We start from the raw sequence: 26,779 nt of genomic DNA, 5'->3' as shown, positions 1-26,779 counted from the left end.
CCACTCTGACCAGATTCAAGTTTCATCCGAGGAATAAGTTGTAGTCTATCTTCAGTACATAGGTTATATGGCTTCTGTACATGTAAGACACCAAGGTGATTTAGTGTTAGGTTACAATTGTTATGAACTAACCCAGCTGTCATTCAGACATTGCTTTTTCATATGAGTGCTCAGAGAGCCATACTGAATCAAGACACAGTGGTCGTGTTCAGCAAGATGTTCTAAGCTTACTGAGGATGGACAGAATATGTGGGTGTGTGGGGATATGCATGGGTGTATATGTATAATAAAAAATGGAAGTGGTTTATGGTGGTGTACAAAGAGAAGTAAATGGATCTATGTGTTACTGACATAAATGACAAAAACATGTTGAATCAGATTACAAAACATTCAAGACAGGCTACGAAATGGGGGGGATAGTTCTGCAAGAACAGCAAATAAATAGTGCTTCACATACTATATAACAGATATTTAGTCTAGTACATTGTTTTACTCTTACATGAGAGGGTTTTGTCTTTAGAGAGGATTTTATTCTTAGAGATAGCTTTCTAATTTTAACTTTGCGGCTTTTGATTAACTGTCACCACTTCTTACTGGTCAGAATACAAGCAACATCCCGCAACTACTTACCTGAAAATCTAGCTTTAATTTAGCATCTGAATAAACTCGAATAAACAAATCAGGATAAACTCTGATTTTAGGGTCATACTTTGTCAGTCAAGCATGTTTGCCCAGACAAGAGGTAAACTGTATACCGTTCACAAGTTAACACCTCTGTTTTTCTTGACTTCAATTTATTTGAAATCTTGAACTTTGCATGTATCTGCTGTAGGTGCATCAGACATATGCAAAATACAATTATGTGAAATCTTGGTTATTAGGTTTAAAAAGCGTATTTATAGGAAAATGTACACTAATCTACGCAGCAGAGAAGTTCATCTATACAGAGGGTAAGTTGGCAAAATGGTTGGCATTTTATCATTTTCTGTGGTAAAATGGCTGGCTCCTCACCCTCAGCAGTGTGTCTTATTTTTATGGCATTGCTGCTCATCATGAGATCTGTACACGTCTGCCTCTGTGCATCTCTGGAATGTCTCGCATGCCACACCAAATTTTAGTGACGTCACCAAGTGTTGCGTTCTCCCCTGATTTTGGTCGTCTAGGTGACGGGGAGACACAACGTATTGTGTGTGCATGAGACCAAACTGTTGTTTTGGCTGTTTAATGTGATCAGCACAAAATGAAAAAGGTCATGGGGTGGTACAAAGGGACTGGGTGCACTAGTAATGAAAGTAATGGGTGCCAAAGTAATGAAAGAAACAAAAGGTGACTACTCTGCCTGACCATCCATGTCTTCCCTATTAAAAATACAGGGCGCAACTTACTAACATGTAACATATAGGTTCGCTTGTTGTTACCTGTTCACACTAGGCTTTGGGAGAACGGATATGTGAGTACCAACAGTAAAGCAGTAACAAAGAAATGACTAGTGCTAAATCTATCAGCAAAGTCTTGTCAGTAATACTCATAACACTTCTGATCTCACAGCTAGGAATATATCTAAAACACTGTGGGCTGATAGGTGGTAACCTATAATAGCCTTGCCATAACACTCTTGATGCTATCGCAACCAAGAATCTAAAATGAGATGGTAACCTGCTTTCGTAACCTGCAAGACTTGCCATTAATACTTGAAATGAATATTAAATCACACACAAAAATCGCATGCACATATACAACCATTCTCTCAGTACCCCCCATCTGTCTTCTCTTGTTCTGCAGTCAACGGTGCTTATAGGCAAATGGTTATACTTCTTTTCAGGAAGTGATGCATCCTATTCGTGGATCTGGGTGTCCATCCTGTATGGTCAGAATACCAGTGTTGCCTGTAACCAATTTGGTTAAATGGTACCAGTGTCGCCTGTAAGCAATTTGTCACACAGAGAGATGAGGAAAGAAGCCACAAATGCCTCAATGGCACGCAACACCAAGGTCAAAACCAGTTAAGGACAAAAAGGACAAAACCACTCATCCCAAAGTTTTGCATTTAAGCATGGAGACACCTTTTGGGTACTACTGTTAGCATGTTAGGTAGTAGCCAATTTCTGGCCAAGCCTCAGCTGAAAAAGAGATGATTGTTCTGTTATTTTCTGTAGTAGGTTAACAGATAAGGAGTCTGCTTTTTCTGATGTAATCTTCTTTGAAAATATAGCTATACAATTGCTGCATCACCTCAATGGTATATGATGGAATAGCTCAGCGTTCCTATCAAATTTTAACAAATTAACTGCTAATACTTGTTTTGGATTTATACCCTGCTATCCTTCTGTTGGACTTCAGTGTGTATTGATATTAACTGTTCTTTCATGACTGAGCTTTTTGTCTGTTTAATTGAATGCTGCATGGGAATTTTACCATTTCTTGGACATTTATAAGATCAGACATGAGGCCAAATTCCTAAAAGCTACCACCAAATTTAACGTGCAAATAGTACCATGGTAACAGGTTTCCTCTATCATAAATGTGGATTAATGTCATATTTGACCATTTTCTTGGTATATGGTGCTACTGCATTTTGTGCTCATTTACATATGACTTTAATGATTCATATAGAACATATTGTTTGAAGTGAGCATGATTGCAAACTGCAACAATAGTAGTAATACAAAAAGAGAAATGTAGCTTGCTTGAGCAGGATCTCATAATGCCACCAATGTTTGCCATCAGAAATACAATTTTATGTGTTGGAGAGGAATAAATTATGACTAGGTATAGACTGAGGACAGATATATATATATATATATATTTGCACCAACTTGGCATTACCATGCAGTTCGAGTCTTGGTGTAATTTAGAAATATGTTAAATATTTATGTAACTGGCAGTTTTCAGTGTATCGCTGATCTCACAACAGAGGTTAATCGATCATCGGCCTTTGCCACTGGTCATTAATATCTCATCTGCATGTCAATTTTGATTGGCTTTCACCTTGGGGAAAGCTAATTTAGCAGAGCACAGTGCAACAATGGTGCACTAATTGTTGCACTAATTGTAACTTTATGAAAAGGAATTAAATACCGTGTCAAATATTTTGTGTGCTGTAATGCAGTTTCCATTCAATTTTATGAATCTGGCTGATAATTTTCCACTATAACCACATAACTCTCAGCATGCTCTGAGTGCCAGGTGTTTCCCAACTACTCACTCCTCCCCACATGGCTAAGTCAGGGATTAGAGTAATGACATCCACAAAGAATGACCTTTATGTCTTAGTGTTGTGTTTTATATTTTAATATCATTTGTACTGTGGGCCCAATGACAGCATATTTTTGCACTTTACATGGTCCTCGTCTATCTAGGAATATATACCATTGCATAATAATGAAACTCCTGCATGCTTTGTCCACATACAGGATGAGAATGACATAACAAAGATAAAAAGTATAATAATGACACACATAGCAAACTAAAACAATAAATAAAATGGATATCAGATCAGATATAACAAATGATTTTTTCTTTCCTTAATGAACATATTTGATCAGTAACAAGCATTAATAGTGAGTGTAAGCATGCCTTAAATCTGGAAATGTGAATTCTGAATAATTTGCCACAAAGAGGAATATAAAATATATACATGTTGCATGGATCTAATCATGAAGTGATCAACTGAGGCAGTGTTTTGTTTATGTCCAAGATTAAAAGGAGCTGAATTTCAGTCTTGATCTGGGGCATTTTTCACACCCTTGTACAGTGCAGTTGTCATATACATAGTCATATATATGTTTGTTGTTGTTATAGCACACAATACCATATGCATATCATACCATAATAAAACAGGCATATATTTATAGACCTTTATTTATCATCCTTCTTATGCAATTTATCTGGTTTTCTGCCTTGCTTTTTAGCTAGTCTGTGTTCTAAGTAATGTCTAACCATTATACAAGCTATTGTCAAGTATGTGGGGATTTCCTGTTGAATATGTGGAGGCTTCCAATGAGCAGTTAGGAACTTTATAGATATGGTACAGCACAACACAGCTGTCCCTGTTATTAGCTTAATGTTCCAATTTTAAATGATGCAAAATTATATATACACATGTATAATCAGTTAAATGTGTTGTGTTATTCTTAATTGTACGTAACACATTTAACTGATTACAAATGAGTTAATATATAATTTGTTATGATTTTTTAAATTACTGATGCTAATTAACAGTAGCCTATGTGAGTTTTGTATTTCTATGTTGACTGCCTTGACACAGACCATCACTGCACCACACCCCTTGTCTTGTTCTGTATCATGTCTGTGTGTGAGAACTGTTTTACCCCATACATTTTTCCATTATTTTGTCATTAAAGGTCTGGATCACAGCCATGAACAACAACTTGAAATCTGGGACATTCTTCTGGCCTGGATCAGATGTACCTATTAAAGGAAAATTTCCAAATTTCTACAAAGAATATAATGGGTGGGCATATATTAATTAATAATTAGTCTGTGATTTACCCATATTTTTTCAAAATATAAATAGTTTGAATAATGTGCTAAGGCAGGTTTAATGTTCCCTTCCACTGTTTTAGGAAACTGCCATTTGAAAAGAGGGTGACCACAATTTTTGAATGGTTGAGTTTGCCTCAAAAAGAAAGGTGATCATTTTAATGCCAATAATTAGCTACATTATATGTGCATGTGCAAAACAGGCATGTGTACACACAGACTGCATGATTTACAGTATGAAAATGAAGGAAGGGAAATATCCAATTACACTCCTTGTGCAAATTATTGTCACTATCCTTTCTTCCTCATGAATTCTGTCACTGTTTGAGACAAAGGACAAAAGAGAGTGATGGGTTGACTTTGACAGAGAACAAGAGGATGGAGGAAGGAGAATGATTCTCTTGGTGTAAATTTGAGTGTATGCCAATGAGTTAGAATAATAATACTTCCTTGTTTAGTTACTGATGGGAATGTATCTTCTTGTTAATAAAAATAATTAAATAGTAAAACATAATAATACATTATATTTATAATAAAATAATTTTATTTTCAACTGCTTTAGGCCAGACTTTTACACCTTATATATGGAAGAGCCGGACAGTGCTGGTCATCGCTATGGACCAATGAGTAGTCAGGTATTCTTGTAATGAATGGAGTAGAGTACTATGGACCAATGGGCAGTCAGGTATTCTTGTAATGAATGGCGTAGAGTACTATGGACCAATGGGCAGTCAGGTATTCTTGTAATGAATGGAGTAGAGTACTATGGACCAATGAGTAGTTAGGTATTCTTGCATGTGAATAAAACTGCTGTTGCTTCAGAACAAGCTTATAAGCTTATGAGTTCAATTACATGATGAGATCTTATTTTGTGAACACTTGAATAGCTGAAACCCACTAAGGTCATCATTATCAAGGATACTACTTTTTAGAAATTTTTGATTCATACTATCTAAACACTGTTATCCATTATATCAATGTAGACCTTTAGGAAGTTTGCAATCTGTGCATACATAAAGTTTGAATGGAATGTGTATGAAAATATTTACATATTTCCATCTGCTGCATTGTGTTGTAGGTGATTGAGGCTTTAATGAAAGTTGACGGGATTATTAGATTGCTAATGGATGGTCTCAAACAAAGAAAACTCCACAAATGTGTCAACCTTGTTCTTCTCTCTGACCATGGTAAGTTTGTGTATCTTTATATATTGTGCTTCCCTACAAATTCACACCTTAACCAATTTACTGATCCTAAACTTTTATTAGGTACATTTATGCTTATACTGTATAGTGTGACATCTTGCAGTTTTTTTTAAATTATTTTACAGGGAATTGTAAGTTGTAATCCACACAATATTTGGTATGATTGTTCTACTTAAAATTGTCACTGTATTTTTAGAGCATCATTGGTGGATTTTAAAACATAAGTCAATAGTTTACATAAGTGCATGAGTTGGAAAGTCACAGGCATCCTGGCATAAAAAATGCCAAAATATAGTGTAAATAGAGTGCACACCATAGGATTTTCTTTCAATTCTTCCAATTCCACCCATTCCTTACACAAATTATAAAACAAAAGAAATAAAATGTATACCAGCACTAATATTAAGAACATACAAAAAAGGGGGGAGGGGTGTCTTTGTGGTGACTCAGCCAAGATTGGATATGTCTGAGTGTAGTTTGAGCTTCGCCACCAGTCACCATCCATATCATCAAAATACTGCAAAAAGGGAGCCCTAATATTCAGAATTTTTTTCTTGGATCCTCTCAAGCTATATTTTATCTTCTCAAGTTTATGATGATACATGATATCCTGGCATGGGTGGAAGGGGAAGAGTGACTCCATTGTAGATGAACAAGGCAAGTAGAGTGCAAAAGGAGATAACAGTTTGGATGTTTAAAAAGAACCTTGGATGTTTGCCGTATAATGCAATAAGAGGTTCTGGCTGTAGGGATAAATCTGAAAGTGTTTTAAAGATGTCAGTCCAAAATTTTCCTATCTTTGGGCATTTCCAAAACACATGGATTGGATCAGCTGGAGATCCTTGACATCTGTAACCCAAGTCATCAGCATTGAGATATATCTTGGCCACTTTAGCTTTACTCATATGAACATGCTGAAGAATTTTAAACTGAATTAGTTTATGTCTGACACAAGCTGATGATGAGTGAACCTGTTCTCTCCCATTGATCATCAGACACCTCTGTTCCAAGATCCTGTCCAAAATATATTTGTTCCTTTAGCTAAGCTTTATTTTACAAATGATGAGGTCTATATTGGATTTTTGGCACTTAAGACTGTAATTTAGGTTGAGAAGTACATCAGCTGTAGTGGTTGATGGTAGTTCTGAAAAGGTAGGAAACTGCTTTTGGACAAAATGTCATCTTAGTAGGTAATGGAAGAAATGGTTCTGAGGTATGTTGTTGGTTGTAACAGAATATTTTTTGTTTTAGAACAAACTGTTTATGGTAATGATTGTGCTCCTGTGCCAGTCTTTAAAAACTGAGTCTGTGAGGGATAGCCTGAAGACATGATTTACAGTAGAAATTAATTTAATTAGCTTTTATCAAAGTGACCTAATCTTAACCAAAAGACTTGATGTTTATACAAAGCTAATGTGTGTTTATACATGAATATGGAAATTCTATTTATGTGCACATGTAACAATTTAGCATAAGCATAAAGTGGATTCATTAGCTGCATGTCTCCTTTCCTTGAAAAACTTAGACAGTACTTTCTTTGTGCTTACATATTGAGTTCATAAGCAATACAAGCTCTGATTGACAACTACTATGTGCAACAGTTTGGTGCCAAAATGGTGTCTTACAACTTAATGTAAGTTAATGTAAAGGCCTATTAGAGATATTATGAGGCCTGATGCACTGGGCCTTTGTCACGAGGCACATATTTGTATTTAGGTTTCCATCAAAGTATATTTGGCTTCAAGGTATATTCCCATGATGGAGAAAAGCTGTTACAAAGTACAATTTGTAACATGGATTGTCATGATTAAACATTTGCATTACATCACATATTGCTTAAGTTATGTTGAACCAGAAAATGTGCAAAGAAAAATGCCTGACAAATCATTTGTTAGTATTATGTACCTTTTTTGCTCATTTGCATCTGAAAACTAGGAATGGAGGAAGCCTCATGTAAAAAGGCTGCATACGTCTCATCATACCAGGAAAATATAGATGACTTCATTGTCATCCAAGGCCCCGCTGCACGAGTCCGACCTAAACGTATTCCTGAAGAGTTCTTCACCTGTAAGTCCCTGCCTTAACACGTCAAAAGGTGTGTGCATGTATCGGTATAGCATATCCGTTTTCTTCATTATTCTTTAGAAAGTGGATGCATATACAGCCACACCAGTTGTGCTTTATGCAAATCATGAGTGTGCATGTGTTTGTTTATATTTTCTGTGGCTCTATATTTGATATCCATTTGATTTGTTGTTTTTCCCTGTTTTATTCTTTGGCAGTCAATTATGAAGGGCTAGTGAAGAATTTGTCGGTATGGATCTCCTCGCACAGTGTTAATAGTCTGAATTTTTCCTTTTTTTCCCTGTTCCCATTACATTATTGAAGCTTTTATTCTTTAATTTACAACTCCATCCCCTCCATACATGTGAAGTGCAGAGCTCCTGACCAGCCGATGAAGGCCTATCTAAAGGAGCACCTCCCCAAACGGTTCCATTTTGCCAACAACATCCGCATAGAGAGGGCACATCTGTACATGAAGCCTCAGTGGCAAGCGGCCCTGTAAGTGATTCTCATCTTACATCTTTTCCATCGACATAGAAAAGAAGTAATAGATAGTTACAAAACTAACATTGTTATAATTACATATGTTGCGCAATAGTTGTGGTATTATACAGTATAAAGATATAAAGACATTTGGAGACTGACAAAAGAGTCTTAGTGAAGTGAATACATAAAGTTTAAAGATCTTAACATGGGTGTTGTCACCTTTCATTGGTCATCAGAGACGAAGAAGACTTCACCAGTTGGCCACTAAAAGGGATAATGATACAATGCTCCATTTACACTTCTGCCCAGTTATAAACATGTGCTTGCGGCTTCCTTCAGGGGCTATAAATCCTTGCATATTCAATTGTCAGTCCTGGTGATTCTCCATGTTTGTACTTGAGCTGACAACTTTGTTGTGCCCCTTCTTTTCTTCTACAGCCAGCCAAAAGAACTAAAGTACTGCAGTGGAGGCTTCCATGGTTCAGATAATGTCTTCAAAAACATGCAGGTTTGTACAGAACATATGTCACAGGTAATAAATAAGAGATTGTCTTCGACAATCATGCCATGGATGTAACGTTTGGTACTGAAACAGACTCAGAGTCTTGCATGCAACAACTGCAGTGCAGTGTCCAACCCTTAAGATTTGCCTGTTAGGAGAACAGGAACTTTTGCAAATTGGGACTAACTTTAATTGCACAATGCAATCTTTACTAATCTTTTACTAATGTGTCATAGGAAAGAATACATCTTGCTATGTAAATTCACTCATTACCTCTTCTCTCTGAGCAACACTTTTGAATAGTTAATTAACAGGTTGGTGCATGTGTTTCAGTTGTCGGTGAGAATCATAAATGATACATTATGCCTATATACAGCAACAGTTTTGTATGAGTAATGACTTCACTAGGTTCAAAATATTTACAGATCCATATTGTAGATTCTGTTAGAAAAGAAAGAACATTACTGACTTTCTTTGATACAAGCTTATCTCCTTCCCAAATTGTATTGCTGTGTCTCTGCCTGTCCATAGCCATCTTATTAAAGGTTAGAGTTGCAATATGGTCATTATATGCATTTGTCTGTGCATCTCAGAATTTAGTTTCTTCAAGGAAGTAGTAGATAGTGATCTTTTAGACATTGATATATTCATAAAAGTGCTGACATCTTATTTGGATTGCTTTACTATCTTTGAAATACCTGTGTGTTTATTTTAAACCAGGGGAGAAACAGTACAGCTACTCACTGTTCTGGGGGTTCATATTTTCTAAACCTGAAGGCATTATGTGAACTGCCAGTCATTTTTGTGTATTTAAATATATGCGATGCTCATTTAAGTAAAGGGAGGACCATTCAAAACTTTCCCATATGTATTATAACATGTATTGGGATAGAATGATATTTTTATTCAGTAGCTGTACCTTTCTCAAGACATGATAATCTAATGGTAAACCAAACTGCTGGCCTCTGGCCTTACTGGTTGTCGTTGGTTACCTCTGGTCTATACATTGTTTAGATTTTACATAGGCATCAGCAATGAGGCAGTGGGAAACTAAGCTAAAAAGAAAAAAGGAATAAAACAACAACGAATACCTTCCTAACCACCTCATGTGTTTACACTGGCTGTTCATAGTGAGTAAGTCAGTCCACTTTACAAAACTGACAGTTTTCTTAGCAACGACACCAAATGAGATATCATGTATGTCTTTGAAGCAGCTCTAGCTGAAAGCCCTCATGTAGATAATCTTTTATTTTAGAAGTAAGTGTAGGTGACACACCCACAAACCCAGACATTTCCCTTGTAATTAAACCAGTGCATTTGTGCCAGCTTGAGTCAAACGCCCAAGACTGTTTTTCAGCCTCTGCTCCTTTGGAGGCTAAAGCATGCTACTTCCTCTGTTCCTTCCTGCTATGAAAAAAACACTTTCCCAGAGAGTACAGGGGGAAATAAATCAAGTAACAGATGCCATACAGAAGTACTTTTGCACAAGGTTGCTGCAGTAAGTGAATTTCTAGATGTTACAGGATTTTGAGTATAAAATAATTGTCAAAATTTCTCCTGACAACAAAGATCCTCTTTTCTTTGCCGTCCTTTTCAGCCGTCCTTTGTCTCTTCGCACTTGCAAGTCAATTCAAGGCCTGATCATCAAAATAGGAATACTAAACACATTCAGTTCTGCATACATCAACAGTACTCAAACTAAACTACTTACCATTAAAATGGATTTCCCAAGTGTGAGGTTATTCATCTTACACATAAGCCAAGGGTTACAAGTGTGATATTGATAAGTACTATAGGTTAAAAAAAAATTAAAAAGAAAAAAACAAACAAACCAAAACAACAACAAAAAAAAAACAGTTCAGTTGCATGTCAAAGATGGGCAAATACATTTAAAATAAAAGTAGGCAAGGTATTTGAGAGTTGTTTGAGATTCATGGGTTGTTTGAGTTTGTAAGAGCATTTTAGTTAATAGTAAATTAGTTAATTTTAATTGAGTGATTGTGTTAGATTTCAAAGTTCAAGATTTTTTGTCAGGCATTTCAGAAAATTGAACCTTTGAAGAAGCCTTGTTTTGGTTAATATTATTAATATTATTATTAAGTATATGGCATATTTGCGTGTACGCAACCTACAGTCGCATAGCCTTTTGACCAGTGTTTTCATTATGACTGCCATGGGAGAGAATAGTTTTGCTTTCTGAAAAGCTATGCAGAGCACAGCAATTCTATCCTTTCATTTGGGGTTGAAATTGGCAGGCAAGGCAATCGGTTTGTCACCTGCTGCATGGAAAACCCTTAAGGAATTTATGGTTATTGGAAGTATACATATTGGAATTTATGGTTATTGGAAGTATACATATTGGAAGTATTGGGTGGGTTTACTTTTAATATGTAATGGTTTGTAATAAGCTGTATGACTGTAGGTCCAAACAAGGACTTCTAGAAAACCAGACCAGACATTGATTGCTTATTTCTTTTTTATATTTTCTCTATCTCTCTCATTACTTATTCAGCTCTTATTGTTTATATTGTTGCTATAGTAGTGTCCTTTGTCACCCAGAGGAGGATGGGCACCCCCTTTGAGTCTTGGTTCTTCCCAAGGTTTTTCTCCATGCGCTAGGGAGTTTTCCCTTGCCACTGTCACCCTTGGCTTGCACACTTGGGGCTTGGACTCGAACATTTGTAAAGCTGCTTTGTGGCATCAGCTGTTGTAAAAATGCTATAGAAGTTTGACTTGACTTGACTATAGCTAATGGTTACAACTGATTGATAGCTGTAGTCCATAAAGAAATGTAATAAGTTATTACATGGCTCTGGAATGGACTACTTTATTCTAATTGGTCCGAGGCATTCTCTAGCTGATTTATTTTGAAGAAGAGACCATTGAATATCCATTACTGACTTGTGGTTCTGCTAGACCATTTTGCTAAACGGAAGTTTGTAACTTTGCAATTTAATGATCAATAGTCTGTGTCAAATTGATTCCTTTGTGATTAGCCATGTAATAAGCAGCATAATACACGAATTAGCAAAACATTTGGACTGGAACAAGTCCCCAATGTGAATCATTATAATGTGAGCTTTATCCTTTACTTATACCATGTCTATTAGGGATGTCCCAATTATAGTTGCAAACATATTTACATTAGTAAAACCAGTGCAATTTACAAAAATAATTGCTTTAAATGTTTTTTATTAATAAAGAAAAACATCTATATGAAAATGCATTTTATAGAAATTAATGTTTTTGGCATCATTTTGATTGCCTGCATCAAATGCTCTGCTGTATGACATGAGTAGCAGACAGTAAGTACTATAATGTTTAAATTAAAAATGAGTCGATCCAGTCTGCAGTAAGGTGAAGCAATCACATTGGGTAAACATCCAAATCTCAGTAGTAAATCTGAATGCAGTCACATCTACAAGGCTTGTAGGTCACAAATATTGTAGCATGGCAGTGTCTGAGATGTACTGTCAAAGTGGGGAGGATGTATCATGGCTCCAAAAACTCCAGAACAGACACTGCCTGGCCAAAAAAGCTTTAGCTTTTATTACAGCACAGATTCGCTGTGGCATTGTTTCAATAAGCTTCTGCAATGTCACATTTATTTCTGTCCACAGTTGCATTAATTTTTCCCCAAGATCTTGTATTGATGATTTGGACCACTGCGCAAAGTCTTCTCCAGCTTATCCCAAATATTCTAAATGGGGTTCAGGTCTGGACACTCCATGTGTGAAATCCATGTGTGAAAATCCATGCGTGAAAATGATGTCTCATGCTCCCTGAACCATTCTTTCACAATTTGAGCCCGATGAATCCTGGCATTGTCATCTTGGAATATGCCCATGCCATCAGGGAAGGAAAAATCCATTGATGGAATAACCTGGTCGTTCAGTATATTCAGGTAGTCAGCTGACCTCATTCTTTGGGCACATAACGTTGCTGAAACCTAGACCTGACCAATTGCAGCAACCCCAGATCATAGCACTGCCCCCACAGGCTTGTATAGTAGGCACTAGGCATGATGGGTGCATCACTTCAGCCGCCTCTCTTCTTACCCTGATGCGCCCATCACTCTGGAACAGGGTACATCTGGACTCATCAGACCACATGACCTTCTTCCATTGAACCAGAGTCCAATCTTTATGCTCCATAGCAAATTGAAGCTGTTTTTGCCGGTTAGCCTCACAGAGAAGTGGTTTTCATAAGGCTACACAGCTGTTTAGTCCAAATCCCTTAAGTTCCCTTTGAATTGTGTGTGTGGAAATGCTCTTACTTTCACTATTAAACATATCCCTGAGTTCCACTGTTGTTTTTCTACGATTTAATTTCACCACATATTTAAGTGATCGTCAATCACGATCATTCAAGATTTTTTCCGACCACATTCCTTCCTCGAAGATGATGTTTCCCCACTGTCCTTCCACTTTTTAATAATGAATTGGACAGTTCTTAACCAGATTTTAGTAGTTTCAGCAATCTCCTTAGATGTTTTCTCTGCTTGATGCATGCCAATAATTTGACCCTTCTGAAACAGATTAACATCTTTTCCACGACCACAGGATGTGTCTTTCAACATGGTTGTTTAAGAAATGAGAAGCTACTCACTGCATCAGTTAGGGTTAAAAAACTTGTTGTCAGCTGAAAAATAATCACCCATGCAGTAATTTTCCAATGGGAGGTGCTTACACTCTCTATAGTATAGATTGTACACTGCCTGGCCAAAAAAAAGGTCACGTGACCTTTTTTTTTGGCCTAGCAGTGTACAATCTATACTATAGATTGGCTGGTCACCTTAAGCAATGAATTCATATACCGTCTAGGTAATCTTTTGAACCTTGTTGCTGTTTACAAGAAACTTCTTTTGTCATTTGTAAACATTCTCCAAATATTCTCATTGCATGTTTTCTTGTGCATGGATATTCTGGGGTAGGGAACTAGAAAGTTATTTAAACAAAATAACAATAACTATTTCCATAACCCGTTTCAGTTAGACTTCATATTTTAACTTGGCCTCAGCCTCTTACATTATAGTCATTCATGTTCATAAAATGAATGTGTTGTCAGTGGCTGCCAACATGCAAACCAAATTCAGTTTTAAAGTATGACATCCTACTTCTTTTATTTTTTGCCTTGCATTTATTGTATTGCTGCTTATGTGCGGTAATATTCATGTCCACCCTAGTTCTCTTACCAGCTATACTGCAACAAATGCTAATATGGATGTACATGATTCATGTCTTTAGTATTTCTGTGAATGTAAAAAGTTGGGCTTCTTGAACGTCAGTGCAAGAAGTTTTGAAATATTTCCATATTGAAACAAGAAGTGGAATTATTTGTATTCTGTAATCACATCATTCAAACTTCGCTCCATATTTTCTTATTCACGCTCTTTGCTCAGAGTGCTCTGTATTTCCTCTGCTCCAACTGCCCTTCTTTTTTAATATGTATTTAAAAATGAGTTCTTAGCTTAACAAAAATAAGATTAAAAACACTTTAATAAAGGTGTCATATTTTATTGAACTGAAGGAAAACCAGCAGCAGGCTGCAAAAAATATTCACCTAAAATTCATTTAACCAAAAAACAATAATATTGTTTGGTCTGCTGTGTATCAAAAACTATGCAAACTGTTATGTTTTCAAAACACATGTCTTTTTAGATTCCATAGTGAATCCTTTGTGGTTCTTTTTATCTCACTGTACTTGCATTCACCATTAGGAATTTTAATTAGGGACTTGTATTTTGGATCATTTTTATGGTTTTTGTGAAAATATCTAGAGAATTCCAAGCTTGTAAAAATGTATGGTGCAGTTTTATTGTGGACCATAGTCATGTGTTACTGTCACGGACTGCTCCTCTTTCCACTGGTCACATGCTTCATCCCAATGCGTGCAGTGGAATTCATTGTAATTGTTTTTATTTGTAGCCACGCCTCTGGTGTCTGTGCACACCTGCAGATGGTTTAGTGTGTAGAATGTCTGTGTATTTAAACCGAGGTTGGTGTGCGCTGTGTTGCCAGTAGTTGGATGTGTAAACCTAAACATATGTGTATCATTGCTCGTTAGCGTTTGTGTTTCACGATGTTCCATGTATTATGTTTACACCATTTATGTGAGTGCCCTTGTCTTCTGTCTCACAATAAACGTCCATCAACGTCGAGGGAGTCTGAACGTCCTGCTCCTTGCCCTGCGGCACTCAGGCCATTACAATTACAAGGTGCATATTTTGGGTTTTTTGTATTTCTGCATACATTTGACCTTAGATAATCATCTGATTCTTAAAAATGGAGCCCAGGTAAACAAATTATGCAAAAGGTTATAACTGTTACATTTATTTATTGAAGAAAAATATCCAACATGATATTGTTGTCATAAAAAGTTGTGAACCTCTCTGAGCTAAAGAGGTAATTGATGTCAGGAGTTTCAATCAAGAGTTGGAAGGTTACAAGGGTTACACTGGGAGGTAGATGTTATACAATTTGAGGAAATTCAATACTACTGTTACTCTCTCAAGGAGTGGTCCTAAGGATGCAGCAAATAATATTACAGGAAATCACAAAAAGCCCCAGGGAAACATAGGAGGACCTATGTAATGTTAATGTTCATGAGTCCTCTGAAACACTGCAGAAACACTGAACAATAATGGTGCGCATGAGAGGATAGCAAGGAGGAAACCACTACTCTCCACAAATGGCTCTGCTGCCCACCAGACCACATGGATAAGCCAGAAGCCATTTGGAAGAATGTTTTGTGGACAGATGAAGCCAATAAAGCCTTTAAAAAAAATTTAAAAATTGTGTTATGTTTGTCAAAAACCAAATGTCACATTGTATCATAGGTTCCTCATCCCAGCTCTTAGACAATGGGGGTGGTAATGACATAGTTTGGAGCTGCCTTGCTGCCTCAGGTCTAGGATGGTGTTCAAAGTTCAAAGAAATGGTTAGCAGGAGAAATTCAACATTTTTGAATGGCCAAACCCATGACTTTAACTCAAAAGAAATGCTCAAAGACCTTAAAACAGCAGTTCATACAAGGAAGCCCACCAAAATTCTTCTATCCCATTGGGCAGTATTGATCCAGTTATTGGAAATGATCGACTGAGGTTATTGCTGCTCAAAGGAGTCACATCAATTAATGAAGGCAAGGATGCACCTACTTTTTATGATAAATATATTTCATATTGGATCATTTTGCTTAGTAAATGTAAAAGCTATCTGACTATTTTTGCATCATTTGTTTATTGGGTTTATGGGTTTTACAATTTATGGTAAAAATCTATGCAGAAATACAGTGAATTGTAAAGGGTTTGCAAAATTAATAGTGTCACTGTACTGTTTTTGTTCTGAAAAAGGGCATAGTTGGTGTGGTGTATTATTAGGAGTCCCAAAGTAGTCTGTGGGTGTCCTGCAGGTTAATAGAGACGTAGTGATGTATTTTTAGAGATGTGTATATGAGTGGATGCTATAGAAATACCACTGATTGTATTTGAGTTGGTAGTTGGGTGTGTGTGTGTGTGTGTGTGTGTGTGTGTGTTTTGGTTGTCACAGTGTTTGAATGAAGGGAGACATTTCAGAGGTCTGTAAAGCAAAATCATTGTTTGGGTTAGTAGTCAAAAAGTCTGCAGGAGATTTGGTGGGGTTAACTTTAAAGCTAAAGGAGCTATAGCAGTTTAAAGGCTTGTGATGAGCTATGCAATTAAAACTGAAGGGTAAACTGGTGTTTGGAATGTAGACAGTGGTATGCCTGGGTAAAGCAGCCTTATTATTAAGATTATTAAGCATTTCTTATTCAAAATATATGGTAAAACTGGACAAACTAATTTAATGAAAATATGAAGCTGGGGGAATATAAGAACAGTGCGTTGACATTGGTGTTCATATTTTAAAATGCACAGATGCAGCTCAAAGAGCTTTTGACAAGTGGCGCAAACAGTAAATCACTAGGCATGCTTAGTCACAAAATGTTTTTGTTGTTGTTTTTTTGTGTGATGAAGGTTTAATGATAGTTTGGTCTGTGCGCATCTCCTGCTGTGGTTAGCCAGTAATGTCTAATTATTTCCATAAAGAAAGAGAGAGGTGTGTGGCTTAACTGGCTGTCTGTTACTAAAATTATTCTAAAAAGGAAACAGTTACATAGAAGGGGATTTTTGTATGTTAGTACTGTGCATTACCATAGAGAGGGACAAAAATTCCAAATGCTGTAAGTTATTTTTGTCGAAATGTTTACATGTGGATGCCTTGTGGGCTAGATTTTATTCCCCAATTGTAGCACACTGTCATGATGTAGAGTGTGAGGAGCCAGAGGGATTTTGCAGTTGGGTGAGACATTTCCAGATCACCCTGTTTCAGGAGTAGACTGACTTCATTGTTGTTGCTATAGGGGAAAAACAGTTTTTTCCTTTTTTACAAACATATAATCTCCTTTTTACATACTTGTACATACAAACTTTATTATGACTGTTAATATGAACTGTAGACAGTACAATTCCATATAATAAATTAATCTGTAGATTCTTGTCAGGCCTTGGTGTGCAGTATGGACATTTTATTGCACACCATTCCTGACCAATAACAATTTTATACTAATATATACTAATAACTAATCTAATATTTTGCTTCCTTATATTATACTAATAACTGTCATTTTCTGTAGGCCATTTTTATAGGATATGGACCAGGACTGAAGTTTAAGACAACTGTGGCTCCCTTTGAAAACATAGAAGTGTATAACCTCCTATGTGGTAAGTGGTCTAAAAACCTCTATACCAGTCCGTGAGTGAAATGGAAACTTTCACAAATCTTGCATACACTTGTCATGATGCTGTTCACATAAAATATGATAACATAAAAGTCTTGGTTTCCTATATCACATAAAAAAGAAGGAAACATATCTGTCTATTAATGTGTAAGATTAGATTGATTAGATTGAGAGTTTTCAAAACAGGGTTTTCAAGTTGTACTGGAAACGCATCTTTTGTCTAATGCTGATGCTTTATTTCTACAAAAGATTATATCTGAGTATATGAATTTAGTTTCTCAAACTATTTAATGTTTTCTTAGCAGTAGTATAAAACTTCCTTATTGCATATATTTTATGTTTGATTTATCATTTTTAATTATTAGTCAAAATGTGCAAGAATGACTATTGTAAAATGTGCATTTGGAGTTTATTAATTTTACACAAACCTTTTTTTGCTAATAAAAAGAATGCCAAAAGATTCATGGTGTGAATAATGGGATATTTTGAAGTGTGAGAAAAACTTGGACTAAAGTGAAATAGAAAAGTCATGATACAGCATAATATGGCATAAGCTATACACTTAACAATTTTGAAAGAGAAAAACTTACTGAAGTGCTTAGAAATAAATACCATAACATGTTGGCTCTGGAGCAGAGTAACCAGCAAACAATAACCACTAATCCCTAACTCTTAACTATGTAACTTAGGCCAGTCAGAAATATTTTGTCAAAATTTAAAGGTAAAACTGTGGTAAAATGTGCAATATAAATAAGAAAATGTGCATGTAATTCAATTCAGATCTGTTGGACATTCCTCCTGCCCCAAACAATGGCACTCATGGGAGTCTCAACCACCTCTTGCGGAATCCGCCTCACCAACCTCTTTACCCGGCTGAGGCTTCTGTTGCCTCCATCTGTTCTACTATGGTTCCCTTTCCAGATGACAACCGAGGTTGCGTGTGTAGTTCCCACTCAAAATTCCAGGTTTTCATCACATAAACTCGATCATACCCTGAAATGGTGGTGTGTATGAAGGAATTTTAATAATCCTTTTCAGCTCCACAAAGGCTGGATAGGATAAGGGTTAAAAATGAGCAGATCAAGAGCAATTGCCTTTATCATGCTCATGAGGGCTTTTTGTTTCATACCCAATTGTCATAATAGATATAATGAATTCTGTCAGTGTTTAGCCTTGTGTTTTGCTCCATTTCTGTTTTTTATTATCTATAACATTTATTATTATTATTATTATTATTATTATTATTATCTGTACAAAGGAATTTGAAAGTCATATCTATAAAAAAGTAATTTGAAAGTCCTATAATAATGTTTTTTTTTTTTGTTGCACTTAATTTTTTTTATCTGTTTCAGGTTGAAAATCTCAACCGACAACTCATCAGTTCAGATTCAGGTATGTAGATTATTTGTTTTAAATAAATGTGCTTTTCCACATATGTTTGGATTCATGTTATGCTGTTGTCTCAAGTTTATTTTTGTTGGTTGCTGCAATAGTGAATTAGGCATGAGCTCATTGTGGTTTTTTTGTTTTTTTTATTTTTAACAACTCAGGATGTAGTGAGCTAACTGCAAGCCTCATATAGGCTACTATTCTGTGTTAAATATGGTATTCTGAATGTTTATGTATTAAAATCATATTTTGTTTGCTGGATATAGCCTTTGACTGTTTTTATTTGTCAGTTATTTTTCTTGTGTTTTGTGTATGTTAGACATAAGCAGAACATTGAAAAGTGTTCATATTTATGACATATTTGTGTAAATCATGTACCCTGACAGATTTGAGTGCCAAGCAGCGTCACCTACCATATGGACTTCCTCGGGTTCTACAAGAGAATGCACACTACTGCATGCTTAATCATTCCTCCTATATTAGTGGATACAGCAAAGACATTCTTATGCCTCTGTGGGTTGCTTATACCCTGGAACCACAGGTGAGTTTGTCCTTGGTTTCATTAAAAAACAGTTGAAGGTATTTGAACAGTGTTTGATGGTCCCTGTAATTTCTGTATGGAGGCTCTGTGCTAAAAGAGGCTACCCCAGAGGTGACCCTGCCCCAGCACTTTTAAGTCATATTTTTGTTTCTCATGTTGTCTTTCACTACATTTATGAACCATTCATTATATGGTCAAACCTCAATATAAATCAGGAGCATTGCCCAGAGTACTGTCCATGTATTCTTATACTGTTTATCACATTTTCCTTTTATATTACCATTTTTCTTTTTAGGACAGATTTTTATGAAATAATCATTTCTATGCCTTCTGTTGAATGTAAAGTACATAAATAATATGTATAAATTATAATAATATTGGTTAAAGACCCACGTGTGAGGGAGAAAATTTAACCCCTACCCCCCACCCCCAAAGTATTTTATATATAAACTCACCCACTTTTTTAGATACACCTGTTCAAAAGCTTGTTAATGCAAATATCTATGACCTGATGAAGTTCAAACTGAGCATCCGAATGGGGAAGAAAGGTGATTTAAGTGTGGCATGGTTGGCTGTGCTAGACGGGCTGGATTGAATATTTCAGAAACTGCTGATTTACTGGGATTGCTTGTTTAATCCTTGCATGCAATAACATCATTGTTCATTCAACCCATGGACATTGGAATGCCTTTGCATTTGGCACCAGTATGCAAACAAACAAACAATATAAAATCACTGTAAGAATTTATAAGAGACAAAAATGGGAATGACTCCAGCTAGACACATAGACACAAAACAACAAAAAAAGTGGCAAACAATTTAAATCAAATCAAATTTATTTATATAGTGCTTTTTACAACAGATGTTGTCACAAAGCAGCTTTACAGATGGCTGAGTCCAAGCCCCCAGTGAGCAAACCAAGGGTGACAGTGGCAAAGAAAAACTAGAGCATGAGGAAGAAACCTTGGGAGGGCCAAGACACAAAGGCGGTGGGCCTTCCTCCTCTGGCTGATTTAGTATGCTTATCAAAATAAAATGAGCCTGTGTAGCAAAACTGAGGAAGCTTATGATAAAATTTAAAACATCAACTCTACACTCGAAAGATTTTCCTAAAAAGAATGCGTGAACAGACAGAAGACCTTCTGCCTTACACTGCGGGGAGAAACACAAGAGACAAGTACAAGAGACAGCATGTTGTGATTCTAAAGATATAAAGAACAGGAACCATACCAGATTGTAGAACAGTCAAGTTTGCACATGCTGGAACCACAAATTATTGCAAATATTTGGCACATGGCTAATTACCTAAGCAAAGTTTTCCATATGCTCTCACTTACCATAGCATTAAAGGAGCTTCTTTGTGACAAGAATGAGGGGTCTACAGTTGCAAGCTTGTTAATGAGTCAAAGGGGATTTGAGTTCTCCCAAAGATGAAGCAGCTGCAGGCATGACCTCATATGACCCTGGAGCTGCTTAAATACTGAATATAATGAACATGGAAATTAATCATGTTATTTATAATCTGTTATTTAGAGCTTATTGGAAGCAAAGAAACCATTTGACAAAGCAGAGAAGGAAGCATAAAGACACCTGTATTCTCTGTCAAAGCAAAGATGTTTTTCAGCAAAAGGCAAGAGCAAAAAAAGTCATTTGAGTTCTGACAGTGTGGTTCTGACAGGGCAAATTCTTCACAACAAGGTCACCAAGGCAGATAGCATAAAAAATCAAACTTATAAAAGAACAATTAAGCTCTGGTTATAACTATCACAAAATTGGTGTGCATAGACAATGCAGGGAAGGTAGTGCTGTTTCTCAGCACATTTGCAGCTGTTTTCCCTGCTTTAGCAGTCACCAGGACATGCAAAAGTCTCTCTTTTTATCTTGTTGGACAATAAGTCACAGTAAAACTGACTTCCACTGCTGAGCTCCAAAGGGTTTGGCCTACTTTTAATGCAGATACATTACAAATTTCATGTACATAATGTAGCATGTCCATGTAAAGTCACCTATCCCAGCCAACTCACTTTTCCAGTTCCAGTATGAGACCAGCTCATAGTGAAAGATGCACTAGTGTAAAAGTGCACACACCATCAAACAGTGTGGTTCCCTGCACTCTGTAGTCACATCAGAGAAGTAGTGAATACCTGCAGAGACTTATAGATTAGTCACCAACTCCACAGTAAGCCACGTCTTCCCACCTACCCTTGACATGCCTGGTAAAGATGACATATACAGAGGTAGCCCACCTCACGTCCACCAACTCTGAGACTGATTTAAGGATTAACACAAGTTTTTACCTAACATGGTGTTAGAGAAAAAGAGGAACTAAGAGTGGTTTTGGCTCGTCATTCCAATCTGCTGGATCGCGATTCCTCACCAATTACTAACTGGGGTGGGGGGACCACACTTTGTCTTAAGTGGCAAAACCCTGCAAAGGAGTCAGACAAGGAATGAAGTGTGTATCATATGCACACAGTATAACTACTATCATCTACTGCCCCAACTACCAAAGGAATAGATGATAGGTGTAGTAGGTGAGAGGTATATTAGGTGTAGTTTGTAAGAATTTTGTTTATTATTTCTAAAAATGGGAAGAGGTCCCAGAAGTGATTTCCAGAGAGTTCAACTAAAGGATCATCACTTTTCACATTCCTGTCTCACTGCTTTTAAAACTATCCTAGATGAAAACTACACCCTGTCTTCCTAACAGCTTGAGTATAGGTCAGTTTGGCTTGACTTCATAAGGCACAGTGTATCCTGTGTCCCCTCTGGTCATAAGGTTATATTGCAGCTGTATCCCTCACTTATGCTCTGCCTCCCTGTTTCTCTCAAATGCACATGATCAGGTTGGCGTGCCATGTTTAAATTGCTCAGAAGAAGAGTGTGTTCGTGCTGATGTGCGCATACCAGCCGAGTTGAGTCAGAACTGCTCCAGCTACAAGGACAAGCCCACCCTGACATATGGATTTCTCCATCCTCCCAGTGAGCTTCACAGGATGTTCATGTTTTTGCACAGACCTAGGTTAAATAATCAGACGCTGTGTGTGGGTGTGACTTACTTCTCAGTCATTGAAACCAGGAGTGTGGTCACTTGGAAAAATGGGATTTAATAAGTGATTGAGCTGTACTGCTTGTTACTTCTAATTCCTACAGCAGTATATTCAACTCAATTAACCAGATTTTCCCCTGCAGATTTTGGTCCAAATGGAACTGCATCTGACTCCTTAATTACAAGTAATATGGCACCAATGTTTACAGCCTTCAAAGGTAGTTTCTTATTTCATCTTGACAGAAAAATGAATTATTTTTCATGGATACTAGCATGAATGTACATTCACCAACCACTTCACCAAAAACACCTTGTAGGAAAACACTTATTTTGTTTTGATCACAGTAACACTGTAAACCACAGGACTGGAAAACATTTGGCTGGCAGGCTGCTAGAAAAAGATTTGCCAACAGATGGGCTACAGATGGGTCTATATTTATAGTTATAAAGTGCACATAGAAAATGACTATACTTAATAAAGTGGTTTGTATAGATTTTTATACATACAAGACATGGTTTCTAATAATGTGTTTGGTCAGTGTACAGTAAATTAATTTAACGAATGAAATGAACTTGAATCTACTTATTTATTTATTTTTCTAATATTTTTCCCTCAGCTTTTTACCAAGTTCAGTTTGACTACTCTTTGTGTAGTGTTTAAATGGTGTCTTGTGTAAATATTTTCCATTAACACACCTATGTCTAGTCATATTCCAGAAATATTTTAATACAGGAAAAAAAACAAAAAACATCAAGCCATCAAGTCCAGCTGACTACTATAAGTCAGAATAATGGCACATTTAAAGCAGGAGGATTAACTTTGATGTAGGGTCAAGATCACAGATTTGTTTGTGTATCCTTTTGGTCTAACAAAGAACGACTATTCCAGGGTTATTTGTGGAATATCTCCAGGGCTTATAAAAAATTAAGTTCAGTTAGATATAACAGTAGACCTTATGTGAAGTGCATGTATGTTTTTAGGTGTATTTTTCTAAGAAAATAATGAGTCCTACACAATTTCCACAACTAACTTATTTTATTTAAAAAACAAACAAACAAACAAACCCACAGACATATACAGTGATAGACTGACAAATATTAAAGTTTTGTCGACTGCCAGAAAGTGCTCTGTTCTCATTAAATGTTGTGAAACGTTTAGATCAGTGTCAATAAAAATTGGACATAATGTGGAAACTATGCATACTAAATATTGGTCTTAATTCTTTGGTTTGGATGCAGTGAGTTATTTTTTAACTTTAAAGTATCTTCATCAAATGTCTTTCTATTGATGACTTATTGCCCTCTAGTGGCTACTGTCAGACACTGATTTAATATTCATTTCTTTTCAAATTCAGAAGCCCAGCTCTTAGTACTGAGTAGTTATATCACTGCTGTTTACAAGTTAATTTGAAGTGACATGGTTATAGTGACTATTTGATTTTACCATGTGCATTTAAAGGCTTCAATCTCCCTATAAGACTTACTGTGACTAATAACACCTTGCCCTCTTTACATTATCATGGATGTGTGTTATATTTTCATTGCTTGTTTTCACAGGTATTTGGAATTACTTGCACAATAGTCTAGTGGTAAAATATTCTCAAGATCGGAATGGTGTGAATATCATGACTGGACCAATATTTGATAAAGACTTTGATGGGAATTATGACATCATGACTGGGAAGATAGTGTAAGTTGTCTGACGAGAAAAAAATCATTTATACAGATGGATGTTTGTGCGTTCCTTTTTTTCTAAAAACTAACTGAGCCATTGCTTTAGGTTATTTTAAATCTTCAATATGTTATCTATGACTTCTTTGGATTACATATTACCTAATCTAGTGTAGTATTCATTAGTCATGGGCAATATGTATGTAATGCTGTCAAGAATGTATACAACCTTAGTTTGCTATTAATAAACATTATACATTTATATTTTTAATTACTATGTCAGAAATATTAAAAAAATAATGTCATTGTTAATTTTTCTGTACCAGGAAGGAAACACCCTTACCTACACATTTCTTTGTGATTTTGACGAGCTGTAAGAACTCCTCTGTGGTTGTACAACAGTGTGATGGACCTCTTGAGGCTGTTTCTTTCATTCTTCCCCACAGGTCTGACAACCTGGAGACCTGTCATGTGAGTCATAAACTTAAATATGTAGAAACATTATATCCTCACCCTGTTCTCATGTCGATGTTTAACTGGGTATTGAGGCAGACCTGTGTAGATCTGTTACAAGTAAATTGTCAGACTTGTACATATATGATGGCTTGTGTGATCAGCAGAACATACAGTCAACTAAATTCTACTAAACTAGTAAACTAAATTTTAAATTAAGTAAACTAAACTGCTAAACTAAATTTAGTAAACTAAATTCTGCAGTCAACTAAATTCTTAGTAGCACAGATAATAATGTCCAAAATGCCTTACACTATATGTACACTGGACAGACTATACACTCTATTATTACACTAGACAGACTATACACGCAACAGCATCATAATTAGAAAAATTTAGAAACTATAATTTTTAATTAACCTTTTTTTTTATACTTGGAGTACACTGAGGGTAGTCTTAATTTGCAGTGGAGCTGAACAATAATTATAAATCATGACGTTGAAAGGAGTAGCTCAAAACTATTAGAGGATAAAAGAATGCCAATATGAAACAGTAAGTCAGTCAAAATAAAATTTAAGAAGCGATTAAACATTATTAACTCATGAGTATATGGAAACTATAGTCTGTTTGTTATTTGTGGAATTACACAATTTGTTTACCATTTTCCAACTCTGTAACAATGGTTAAATTTTGACCACAGGACTAGAGTTGGCTGTCTAATTTTAGGTTGCAGGCCTCTGTCAACCCAGGTGAGATGCAGTGACATGCATAAAAACTCTGCTGTGCCTGATAACTGTGCAAACCTCACACTCTGGTCATAAAGTGAAGACTGATGTACAGGAGAGAGTGTGGTTAAATAACTGTCTGAAATCTGGGATGCAGCCTTAGTTTAGTTTAAGGAATGTGCATGTAGGTTATCTTAACATAATGAAGTGACCAGTGAGTGTAGGTACAAGGAAGGTGTTGTGTTTTTATGTATAAAACAGAAAATTGAAATTGTCCAGATTAACATGATCAGTGTAGGAACTCATGCAAATTTAAAGTCTCACTTAAGGTTCATCTTTGGTGACAGTATACAGCATAGAACATTTTCTAAGTAAAGACTTAACATTAACCACAGGGGTTAGATAATATATAGGTGTACCAATTATGAACAGATACACTGAGGCAGAGGATGTGTAAAATGATCAGGAAGCAGTCTGAGCTAGGCTGTTTGTCCAACCTGACTGACTAAATGACAGAACGAGAGATCACAAAGGATTTTTTTGCTGTGTGTGCTTGCTTGCTTGAACTTCCATTAATCTTTGTTCTCATGTTGCTTACTCCTGCAGAACAAAAGTGACTACTCATGGGTTCAGGAGTGGGTTCAGCATCACGTGGCACGGGTTCGAGATGTTGAGCTTCTAACTGGCCTGAGTTTTTATCATGACCAGTTATCTGTTGGAGATGCATTACAACTCAAGACCTTTCTAAATACCTTTTAGCATTTGCTCCTAGGGACTAAAGTCAGACCACCTTATGAGACTGGTTATAAGTCTGGGTAACATAAGGACCTTCATTAAACTTTACACCAATGTGAGGCTGTAATCAACCAAAGATGTAAAATAATATAAAGAATTTCTTCTTTTTGATAAAGGAGACTAATTTTAATGACCATTTTATAAAGACAAGTTGGTTTTGTTTATACTGTCAGCCATGTTTTTAACATCTTGGACACCACATCCAGAAATTGTTGTTTCATACATGCTCAAGATATTGTGCTTAAAAAAGAGAATTGGAGAATTTCAAACAAGGAAAAAGCTATTTGGAAACAGGATAAGCCGTATATTATAAAAAAGAAAGATATATATATATATAAATTAAATTTAGTTGTGCACATATTGGTTGTTCATATTACACAACAATTCAACATCAAAAGGCATGACAATAAAAACATAATCGTATTTCCCAGGTGAGTAATTTATGTACAATGACAAAGGTTTTAGATATTTTATATAGGTTATACTTACAGACCAAGCAATAGTAGAATAAAAGGAGCTTCACATATTTGGATGTGCCTTCAGTTATTTCTTATTTTATGTACTCTGCATTGTTGTACTGTATATTCTGGATGTTGTGTACCCTTCATTGTTAAATCACATAAATTAATTTTGGGTTTA

General features: G+C 36.1%; 1 protein-coding gene across 2 annotated transcripts in view; it reads left to right on the top strand.

Moving 5' to 3' along the window:
- Nucleotides 1-26,779, top strand: part of enpp1 (ectonucleotide pyrophosphatase/phosphodiesterase 1) — a 56,162-nt gene extending 29,383 nt beyond the window's left edge. For both annotated transcript variants that reach the window (XM_027001161.3, XM_027001153.3), the window contains 17 exons: nt 4,365-4,474; nt 4,587-4,652; nt 5,066-5,138; nt 5,582-5,690; nt 7,644-7,775; nt 7,991-8,022; nt 8,143-8,270; nt 8,697-8,766; nt 17,413-17,500; nt 18,298-18,482; nt 18,870-18,909; nt 19,293-19,447; nt 22,294-22,429; nt 22,640-22,714; nt 24,054-24,186; nt 24,494-24,638; nt 25,952-26,779. In XM_027001161.3, coding sequence (XP_026856962.2) covers nt 4,365-4,474; nt 4,587-4,652; nt 5,066-5,138; nt 5,582-5,690; nt 7,644-7,775; nt 7,991-8,022; nt 8,143-8,270; nt 8,697-8,766; nt 17,413-17,500; nt 18,298-18,482; nt 18,870-18,909; nt 19,293-19,447; nt 22,294-22,429; nt 22,640-22,714; nt 24,054-24,186; nt 24,494-24,638; nt 25,952-26,104 — 1,830 coding nt within the window. In that variant the 3' untranslated portion in view covers nt 26,105-26,779. The remainder of the gene's footprint in view (nt 1-4,364; nt 4,475-4,586; nt 4,653-5,065; nt 5,139-5,581; nt 5,691-7,643; nt 7,776-7,990; nt 8,023-8,142; nt 8,271-8,696; nt 8,767-17,412; nt 17,501-18,297; nt 18,483-18,869; nt 18,910-19,292; nt 19,448-22,293; nt 22,430-22,639; nt 22,715-24,053; nt 24,187-24,493; nt 24,639-25,951) is intronic.

This window comes from Electrophorus electricus, chromosome 2 (genome assembly GCF_041902795.1).
Source record: "Electrophorus electricus isolate QZ-2024a chromosome 2, ASM4190279v1, whole genome shotgun sequence".
Lineage (NCBI taxonomy): Eukaryota > Metazoa > Chordata > Actinopteri > Gymnotiformes > Gymnotidae > Electrophorus > Electrophorus electricus.
The sequence above is the reverse complement of the archived record's forward strand: the minus strand, read 5'-3'. Positions and strand labels throughout refer to the sequence as shown.